The 11,413-nt window shown below is 40.3% G+C and overlaps 1 protein-coding gene across 1 annotated transcript in view; it reads right to left on the reverse strand.

Moving 5' to 3' along the window:
- The window catches only part of GRK6 (G protein-coupled receptor kinase 6), a 51,890-nt gene extending 41,592 nt beyond the window's left edge, over window positions 1-10,298 (reverse strand). Inside the window, exons 1-4 of the mRNA XM_063447314.1 lie at window positions 10,175-10,298; window positions 6,807-6,902; window positions 5,658-5,770; window positions 5,363-5,440 (exon numbers count right to left, since the gene is read on the reverse strand). Coding sequence (XP_063303384.1) covers window positions 5,363-5,440; window positions 5,658-5,770; window positions 6,807-6,902; window positions 10,175-10,226 — 339 coding nt within the window. The 5' untranslated portion in view covers window positions 10,227-10,298. The remainder of the gene's footprint in view (window positions 1-5,362; window positions 5,441-5,657; window positions 5,771-6,806; window positions 6,903-10,174) is intronic.
- Window positions 10,299-11,413: the final 1,115 nt, after the last annotated feature.

Genomic DNA, 11,413 nt, shown 5'->3' on the forward strand with positions numbered 1-11,413 from the left:
CAAGCTATACATGTTAAGACCCTTTAACCTTTCCTTGTAAGTTTTATCTAGCAATCCATGAACCAGTTTAGTAGCCCTTCTCTGAACTCTCTCTAAGGTATCAATATGCTTCTGAAGATACTGTCTCCAGTACTGCGTACAATACTCCAAGTGAGGTCTCACCAGTGTTCTGTACAATGGCATGAGCACTTCCCTCTTTCTACTGCTAATACCTCTCCCTATACAACCAAGCATTCTGCTAGCATTTCCTGCTGCTCTATTACATTGTCTGCCTACCTTTAAGTCATCAGAAATAATTACCCCTAAATCCCTTTCCTCAGATGTTGAGGTTAGGACTCTATCAAATATTCTGTACTCTGCCCTTGGGTTTTTTCGTCCAAGGTGCATTATCTTGCACTTATCCACATTAAATATCAGCTGCCACAGCTCTGACCATTTTTCTAGTTTACCTAAATCATTTGCCATTTGGCTTATCCCTCCTGAAACATCAACCCTTTTACATATCTTTTAAAATATTTTTTATTAAAGGTTTTATATGTTTACATCAATAGATGCAATACTTTTATACTGAATACACACAAGACAAATTGTAGATGGAGATACATTCAAATGTACAAAACCTGTTACATATCATCAGCATATACCACCACTAACATACAATTTAGGTCTTTCAAATAGGTAACACTGCACAACAAGCTCCGAAAAAAAGAAAGACCAGGTCTATCAAGATCTCCCTCGCAGCACTACGGCTCCCCCGTCCCCATATCATTCCCCCTTCCATCCTCCAAATCCCTTTCATTGAGCATTTTTCTTATTCTTTTCGATAAATGTTCTTAAAGGGGCACTGTAGGTCAGCTAGTAGGAGATCTTCAGTGGCAAGTATTTTTTTTAAGCCTGACTAGTTACATAGGACCTGACATTTCTAGCCCTTGGTTAAGGAAGCGGATTATGGACATTTTTCTGCCTCCTTCTCCATATATCTCACTTTCACCCGTTTGCGCCATTTAATTTGTTTTAGTATAAAATGTATTCCTTTTATGTATTCTTAAATTTTTACCTGTGGGTGGGGGGCTTCATTCCTGGGGTCTTTTGTGAATGAATCCACATTGATCCTTACATATTTAAGCAAAGATAAGCACAACTTCCATGAACTAGCACTCCAAGGCATGGCATCACTGCAGTGGAAGTGTAGGAAAGCTGTGTTTGTCTGAACTAGAAGAAACCCGGCTCCATAAGGGAGTCTCCAGTAAAGACTTTGGCCCTAGAGACGCCACTCAGTGGCCACAGTGATTGGCAGCCCTGGTAAACAATCTCTCATGTCAGGGAACAATCGCCATATGCAAGTGGAGATATATAGGGTAGACATGATGTACTCGGGAATACATTATGACTAGACTTGATCCAGTGGAGAAACGAGAGTTCTATAAAATAAAATAAAAAAATATATACATACATATATACATACATACATACATACATACATACAGAATACCTAGGTGCTACATATTTTTTATTCTATGTACCTACCTAGACATAAAACCAAAGTATAATCATCAACAATAATCTATAATCACTTTTCCCCGGGCTTTCATACAAAGATCAATAGGAACCTTCTAATTAACATTTGGCATATACAAGGCCTCCCATGAATAACTGGGACCCTTCATGATCACTTTTAACCAATTCCTCTACGAATACAAAACCATTTCTACTAAACCATTTTCTTTACCAATGTGAAAGGCAATACTCTCTGATTTCAGATACCCAAATATTCTACTATCCAACATACTCTATTCTCTTGTTTCATGCAATAAACATATAATAAAAAAATACATGTTAACATTGTAATTTTTCTATTAACACATGAAAGCAAGATATAATTATAGAAAGCATTTGATTACGAAAGACAGTCTAATCCAAATTATCCTTGGCCTAAATTTGGTATAATTTCAGGGTGTTTATCCCATGAAACCACACATATGCATATATTTAAAGAAATGTTTTAAGCAATACTTTTGATCCCATCTACAATAGCGGTCGATACCAGCAAGCTTGAATAACAACCAATAAAACATCTGACTCTAAAAGGGACTCTATAGTCACCCAGACTACTTCATCTTAGTGAACTGGCCTGTGTGCATAGTCCGTGTCCTTTTAACCATGCAATGTAAAAAGTAGTTTTGAAAAAAAAATAACAAAAAAAAAAACAGCAATGTTATCATCGCAGTAAGTCCACCTCTAGTGGTTGTCACACTGACCGCCACTAGAAGCGCTTTCGCTGCACTGACTGAGTACAACTCACTTACATGACATAGTCCAGAGGAAAGGACTGAATACAATGAGGACCTCTGGATTAGACCATTGCAAAGTGGAAGTGGTGACTACAAGGAGGTTACAGCCACACATCAACTTTAGGGGAGACACCTTGATAACACCTTGTAACGGAACTCCCCGTACTCTGACCGAGTACCTTGCGTTGATGGGCGCTTCCTAGCTTGCGCCGAGGACCACAAGCACCACACCGGACACCACAACCACCACAGACTCCACAACCGCCGTAGCTTAACTGGAGTCTCGCCGTCTTCCTTCCACCCTGGATCAGCTTCTGTCCTCCAGGACCGTGTGGGAAAGGCCTCTTCCTTCCACCCTGTATGAACCTCCAGCATCCAGGACTGTGTGGGGGAAGACCTCTCCTCCAGGAGAGCGTATCAGGAACAAGCTCTTAAAAGAGCTAAGTGATTAAAGCTCAGGGGAGTATGCCAGTGTGAGTATAGCTGTCCCCTCCAATCACGAGACAAGACTACGTGTTGAGAGTCAAGAAGAACTGAATTTTTAATCCAACACTCTGCTTTTATGCCCATTTTACAAACATAGTACCACCCACAGGGTTTTGAAAAAACAACCAATAAAATACGTATATTACAATAAAACACTCCCAGAAATTACACACAAACCCTCCCCTCTGCCTGTGATATAATTACTGAACACAATGGGTTAATGTAATTATCACAGGCAGGAAAAAATTTCTTTTTACACATACACGGTAACTTTAAAAATATACATTCAATCTTCATAAACTCCGCACACTTTAATTACAAACATATCCAAAATTCATACAATTCCATCCAGGGGTTAAAATGTTAGGTGGAAGTCCTTCATGACCGACCGCAAGCACATTTTCCTGCCCAAAACAGTTCCATAGATTTGGGCTGTGCGGTCGGTCTATTTTACACAGAAAAATGACTAAGTCCAATTTACGAACGGGGCTGTTCGTGCATTTGACTCAGTATAACAGTGAGTTCAAACTGTCGAACGGGACTTAGTCTCTGTAGCTGAAAACTGAGTGGAGGAGAAGGTAAGGGTCAGCGATGTTCGTTGAAATGTGTAGCCGATTTCAGTTCCATGGATTTGGCTACACACACCGCTGACCGCGTTCGAATGAACAAAGATGGCAGCCGCCACGTGTTCGTTTGCACGAACTGTGGCCACCCAGCGCTCGGCAAATTACCTACAGCAGGCTCCCAGCCTGGGAGGTAAATTGCCTGCACGCTTCCACTTCTGGGTGGTCCGCCTGTACAGTACTTGGTTCAGTAAGCCCCATTTACTGAACCAAGTGGGAAACAGCCATGCACAAGTCAATTTCCCAGTCTGGGGACACAGTCTTAAAGGGGCATTGGGGACACTGTCTTAAAGGGGTATTGTCCCGATTTTCACCATGCCCCAAAAATGTTCTTAAAGGGCCATACACAGTCCAATACAAGTCCATAGGCCCAAATAGCATTTTTAAAGGGCCATACACCCCAGGGCCATAGTCACAGGGGAGGAGGCAGGCAAGCAGGCCTCTCCAGGACCAAGTGGCAAAGGGCTCTTTGTCACACACCTGAACGTCCATGTGTGTGTGAGCGCAATTTATAAACGTGTCACTTTATCCACATTTTAAACAATATTACACTATGATTTTGTAATCAATTATTTTAAGGAATATCAGCTGTATCCCAGATTGTGTATTTTGCATTTCCATTTAACCCCATGTGCACCAATGAGCATTGGGTGCCCATGACCGACACCGGTTCACTGCATCACTCTTGGTAGGTACTAACTCAGTGATGGCTCACCTTGACACCATAAATTGTTTCTTAACTACATTTCCCATGATGGTCAGCTAGCTTTTAGACTCTAAAAGCTAGCGGAGCATCATGGGAAATGTAGTCCAGAAACAATTTATGGTGTCAAGGTGAGCCATCACTGTACCAATCGCTGTATACCAGAAACACACGACAAGACTTGCCGTTTTGGAGATGCACTGACCCAGTCATTTAGCCATCACGATTTGGCCCTTATCAAAGTCACTCATATATTTTCGCTTCCCCATTTTTCCTTCTCCCAACACATGAAATTGAAGAACTGACTGTTCACTTGCTGCCTAATATATACCCTTTATTTTTTCTTCATGTTTTCTCTTGGGGAAAATGAGAAGAAAAACAAACAAACAACAAAACAGCTTGCAAAAGCTGCAGACATTCTGTCTGCAGCTTTTTCAAGTGTTTCTCTCTTTCCCCAGCACAGACTTACACTCCGTGCCAGGGAATTCACCATTCAGATGCTTCTTACTGAGAAACCTCTGTGCTGGATCACGGATTTTTATAAAAGTGCACATTTGAATAAAACTGCAGACTCCAGACATATAAAGCACTTCAGAGAGCTGAAGTACTTTGTTTCTGGAGTGTTCATTTATCCGTGTTTAACAGAATTGCGGGAGTACAAAAAAAAAAAAAAAAAAAAAAGGGATATGCCAACATCAATGTTTACATTTATCAGCAATAATGCCTCTAATGGCTGTCAATCAAAGACTAGAGGCACTTCTTAGTGAAGACTTTCAATATTTGAAAGCTTTCATTCTCAGCATCACTGAAGCTTTGAATGATTTATAAAGAAGCAATGGATACAATGTTCAATGAGTGCAGCAATTTCCACGCATGCCCAAGACAAAATAATAATCTCAGAGCAGGAAGAGTCTCTTTGCGGCAACGGATTAAGGACCGCATAGAAATATAGTTCTTGAAGTTTTTATTTGGGGGGTGAGAGAGGGGGCATAATGAAATCAGAGGAACGCGAAGATTTAAGAGAAATAAAATAAAATAAAAATAAGTTATTTTGAATGTTAGAGTGTTCCTTTAATCAAGTAGATTGTATTTGCATAATGGTCTGACATGCAATTCTTGCACCATAGGCCCCTGGAAGGTCTATTTAATCATATTTTGGTCCTGATATTTTCTTCTTATTTATTTACAAGTATACAAGGTACGCAATTTTGCAGTAGACTTCCGGCCACGTATATCAATAGTAATTTACAATCTCTTACCGAACTACTGAGATACTTTTCAATCAGCTGCCTCCCACATTCTCTGCGTTTTTCATCAGGTGAAACTTCATACTCAACCTTTGCAAGTACAAAAAGAAAGAACAAAGGGAAGTCAAGTTATCCATGAAGCATTCTACGGACAAGTGACAGCTAAACCTTGCCATTCACACCAGATGTTTGGTCAACGTAAAATGTTGACCGAGCATCATGGGAAATGTAGTTCCCAAACACAAAAGAAGCCACTGGCAGACTTTGCTGACCAACACCCTGTGTTCCCTAGTTTGCAACTTCTTACCACTGCATCAAGAAATCGGACACATCGTAAAAGCTCTGGTCTTGTTTCACAAAACTGGCGAAAAAGACGGCGACCGATTGGCTGTTTGTCACAAAGACTGTGATAATCCCTCTCTAAAAACAAAAACAAAACAAATATTAAAACTTAATTGAGAAGGATTTAAAAAAATATATATATAAAAAGACAAGTGATGGAATTTGAAGAAGAAAAGAAAATATTTAGAAAAGAGGATGTTTGTGACTACAAGCTAATTTAAGGATGTATGAGTAAAATAAATATCATATATGCAATTTTTCAAAACACTAAATTCATGTTGGGAGTGGGTAGAACAAAAGGCTTATGGGAACAAGTCCAGGCAAACTGACACTTAGAATAACAAACAGCTTGACTTGCAGTCTTACATGAAGCCAAGGGGCATTTTTACAAAAAGCTTCTTTCAAAGGATCACTATAGGGTCAGGAAAACAAACATGTATTCCTGATCCTATAGTGCTAAACCCACCATTTAGGTGGCTTGCCTCCCCCCAGACCCTCTATAAAAGTTTAAAATTCAATGCATCTCTATGAGGAAAATTCAGCGTCTCCATGCAGAGCGTGGGGCGCTGGATGGCAGGGCTGCTTACTGTGCAGCCCTGAGCCAGGAAGCCCCTCCAGTGGCCATCTAAGGAGTAGCCATTTAGAGGTGTCCCTAGGGGCAATGTAAACACTGCTTTTTATCTGAAAAGGCAGTGTTTGCATGAAAATGCCTGTAGGGAGCTATTATACTCACCAGAACAACTACTTTAAGCTGTAGTTGTTCTGGTGACTATAGTGTCCCTTTAAGGATATAAGGTCACGTAGCTGAGATCAACTGTGGTAGAGATATTAAGAACAAAAGCTTTAAAGAAACCACATGACTTAACCAAATTCAATTATTTTAACGAAATTTTCCTACAAAATATATCACATCCGCTATACAAGCAGACGCAATGCACTTCTTGTACACTAAACATTTCTAATTGTTGCAGGAAGTGGTCAAAGTATCGAAGCAAGAGGAAGCTTTGCAATAATCTGAGTCAAACAGCATAACGGGGCTGGAAATTTGTTAGCTTTCTTGTGTCGACTACACAGAGGGATAGGTAGTCTTAAAAGCCTGTTATATACAACTAACCAAGGGTTCTTCTCAACTCCTCGCATTCACTAATATGTGGAAACTGTAACATCTGACGCCATTTTTTACTTTTTCCTTTCCGGTTTCCCCCGCCACCTGGAGAGAAAAAGTAATTATAAAGGGTCACTAGAAGAAGACAGGTGAAGCAGAAGACAAACAGTATCCCTCTGTTTACGTAGGGAAATACTGTATGTTTTTCCATGCATAGTCAAGTTCAATAGAAATCTAATTTACATGCAAATTACATGGAAATGATGGAATATTTGACATCCATCCATCTTAAGTTAAAGGTAGTAAATAGCTATATGGAACAATAATGCAATAAAAAGCATGTTAAAAAAAAAAAACCAGAACCAACCATGCAATGAGTGCGACAATGCAGCTATTAACTAGAAGGAAAAGTGGAGACTGTTATTGACAGGGCTGGCTGAGATGAGATTAACAAAAAAAATAAAAAAAAAGGAAGAAGTAATGCAAGGCAACTAGCCACTTAAATACATAAAAGCCCTCTTTGTCTTCCCAATTACCTTCTTAATAATAGCAGCCCAATCTCAGCCATGCCCTTCACGATAATGTGACTTGGGCGAGACAGTTTAAATATGCCAACCCACGCCACAAAAAAAAAAAAAAAAAATACAACCTAGAAACACACACACATATATGTTTTTCCTTATTTAAGTCAATGTTTTATGATATGCAATTTGTGTCCTGAGGAAAGTTCACAGCTGTGAAGTGAAACGTTGACAATTTAGATTAAATGCCTATATTTTTTTATGTAGAAATCCTTGAGTGCTAGATTTCTTTTTGGAGGTTATATTTAAGTGCAGCTGAGCACCGGGCCAAAACTTAAAGGAGAGCTGGAGTGCAACCTCACTAAGATAGAGGATCACTACCAACTTTCGATCCCTACAACTAAAACCAACCAATCACTACATCCTACTATAATTCCTCTCTTCCCTACTGATAATGCCTGGTGTCCGGTAAAAGTATTAGATCACCTACGGTCATCTCTGCACGATCACCCACAGGACTCTCCGCTCTTAACACTACAAGGGCACCCGTTAACCACCGCTAAATTGATGGTTCATATCAGAATTTTGTTAGCTAAGCTCGGACACAACCCGACGACATTCTCTGGGCACTCCTTCCGTATAGGAGCCGCCTCTGCAGCCTCTAGCACTAACACACCGGTCCATATCATCAAGAGACTGGGACGGTGGAAATCCTCCATATATACGGCATATATTCCACAGCCAGAGAAAGAGCTTTGCCAAGCTTTTAGGAACTTGGTTTTGTAAAAAAAATGCAATAAAGTGTGTATTTCTCAAATTTATCTTTTGCCCTCTTTTATTTACAGGCCCACTCGTACGTTGGTTTTTCGGCACACCACAACCAACTTTGCTCACAGTTACTATTCATTACGTATTTAAATTCCGAGCACAAATATATATATATATATATATATAGTGTTGGGTGTTATCCAATAATTCACTAGTTTAACTGGTGTGTAATTAGTTCCTTATTCAATCACCACTGCCTATGTCAAGGCTATAATGAGAAAAATGGTGTCAGTCAACGGTCCCAATTTTACTCAAAGAACCCGCGCTGTACACGCTTTTTGTGCACATCGTAGTTTCGTTTAATAAATTACACTGCAATATTTAACAACTACAATATTCTTTACGTTTTCTTCCTTGCGTAAACATACGCAACAATAGCTGCCTGCTTGCTAAATGTTCCAATGTCAAGGATAGTACACAATCCCCTCCGCCGAACCCTGGGTTACATGCGTTACAATGACCACACATATCACATTTACTGTAGGCACTCAAACTACAAATTATATCACGCAACCATGTTACTAACAAAAATTATATATACACACACACACACATCATACAAAATCCCACACACTCACTCTAAAGTCTCACAGAATCGTTTTATTTAAAAACACCTCACCTTGGCAAAAAATAATGAGGGTTTAGTTACAGTATATGACCATACATTGCATATGTCTCCCACAACGTCAATGTACCCCATTCTTACACACACATATATATCTATATCTCTATCTCACACACACACTATATATATATCACACACACACTATGTATCTCTATCAATCACACACTATATATATATATATATCTCAAACACACTATGTAGCTCTATCAATCACACACTAATATATATATATATATATCAATCACACACACTATATATCTCTATCAATCACACACACACACACTATATATCTCTATCAATCACACACACACACTATATATCTCTATCACACACACACACACACACTATATATCTTTATCAATCACACACACACTATATATCTTTATCAATCACACACACACACTATATATCTTTATCAATCACACACACACACACTATATATCTTTATCAATCACACACACACACACACTATATATCTTTATCAATCACACACACACACACACACACACACACACACACACTATATATCTTTATCAATCACACACACACACTATATATCTTTATCAATCACACACACACACACACTATATATCTTTATCAATCACACACACACTATATATCTTTATCAATCACACACACACACACTATATATCTTTATCAATCACACACACACTATATATCTTTATCAATCACACACACACACACTATATATCTTTATCAATCACACACACACACTATATATCTTTATCAATCACACACACACACTATATATCTTTATCAATCACACACACACACACACACACACACACACACACACACACACACACACACTATATATCTTTATCAATCACACACACACACACACACACACACACACACACACACACACACACACACTATATATATCTTTATCAATCACACACACACACACACACACACACACTATATCTTTATCAATCACACACACACACACAATATATCTTTATCAATCACACACACACACACACAATATATCTTTATCAATCACACACACACACACACACACACACACACAATATATCTTTATCACACACACACACAATATATCTTTATCAATCACACACAATATATCTTTATCAATCACACACACACACACACACACACTAATATATATATATATATATATCTCAAGCACACACACACACAATTACAATATACACAATATGTGCAGACACTGTACAACTTAATTCTTAATTTAACTTCTTACATAACTGGTTTTAAAATAATATATATATATATATACACACACATACATATATATACATCGCATATGTGCACACAGCTCATACACAGTCATTCTGGAGCACATGTAACTTTTCCATGTTCTTGGCATGTATAAGATAACTAGCCATTTACAGACATACCCTCTCTGGCTTTCAGCAACACGGTGTTGGCTACAATATTCTCGAGCTCCATAGGGCGGCCTGGCCAGGGGCATCGAGCCTGGGGCGGCCACTCACTCTCTACCAGGCTACAAGCATCCTGCTACTAGTGACAGAGCACCACCCACAGCCGCCAATCACAGCCCCGCCGCGCCCCCGGGCTGGCCGCTCATTGGCAGGCGTCTCCAATCTGCGCTCTCTCCCTCTTCCCCTATACACTCTATAACTCCTGTGACTTTCAGCGCCGAGGGTGAAGAATTCAGTGGGCGGTGCCCTGGGTGCTATAGCAGAACGCTGATTGGCCGGTCGGAATGCCATTTTCACGCCGTTCTTATCTGTTTGCGGAACTGTAGAAAGTGAATCCTCAGCATTAGAATGCAAACAAGGGAGAGCGAGCCATGTATAGGTTGATGACGTCACGGAGCGGCCATATGTTGGATGGCGGATGCCATGGTGATGGTGTTGGCTGGCATTGCTTTTAATAGCTATAAGACTCTTAAATGTTTATGCTGAGAACCATAGCTGCTGCAGCTCATTCTAGTGATGCTAAGAGTCTTTAGATGCTGACTGCCACTTTGTGTCAACTGGATTCTGGTGATATACCTCATAACTGTTCTAAATCCAGTGGGACTGTTCCTTATCTAACAACATGCTGTATGTGGGTAGGGCATGAGGGGGGCCTTGATCTCCTATTGCCCATTACTGGGATTTGTGGGGTGTCAGCCGGCACCATCAGGGTAAACAGGTGCCTGATCTGCCATACCGAAAAATGGACAGCTTCGGTGGTGCCATCTCCTGGGCCCTCTGTGACAAGACTCCTCCTGGCGCCCCCTATTTCTGGATCGACCCGGCGCTGAGGCGGGGGCCGCTTTACAGCCACTCGCCAAGCGCTGCGGCTCAGGACAGGGGGAGCCCACCATGAAATATCCCAGAATGCCTAGTTCGCCTAACGGTGGCGCCGGCCCTGGCTCAGCCTATCATTGCAGCAGAGGACCTGAGCTGTAGGTAATGGGAGAGTCCCAGTTTATGTCAAACATGAATCAGTGGCGATGGCACCCAACTTCATTGCACCGGAGGGACAATCCATATTTTGGGTCCAAGTCCCTCTTTTCTAGGAACTCCATATTGCCAGTATGTCTATGTGTATAACAGAGCTCCACAGCAATTGCTGACAATAATGTGTCTCTACACTACAATACATGTGTTTAGGAATCATTCTTA

The sequence above is a fragment of the Pelobates fuscus genome, chromosome 3 (genome assembly GCF_036172605.1).
Source record: "Pelobates fuscus isolate aPelFus1 chromosome 3, aPelFus1.pri, whole genome shotgun sequence".
Taxonomy (NCBI): Eukaryota; Metazoa; Chordata; class Amphibia; order Anura; family Pelobatidae; genus Pelobates; species Pelobates fuscus.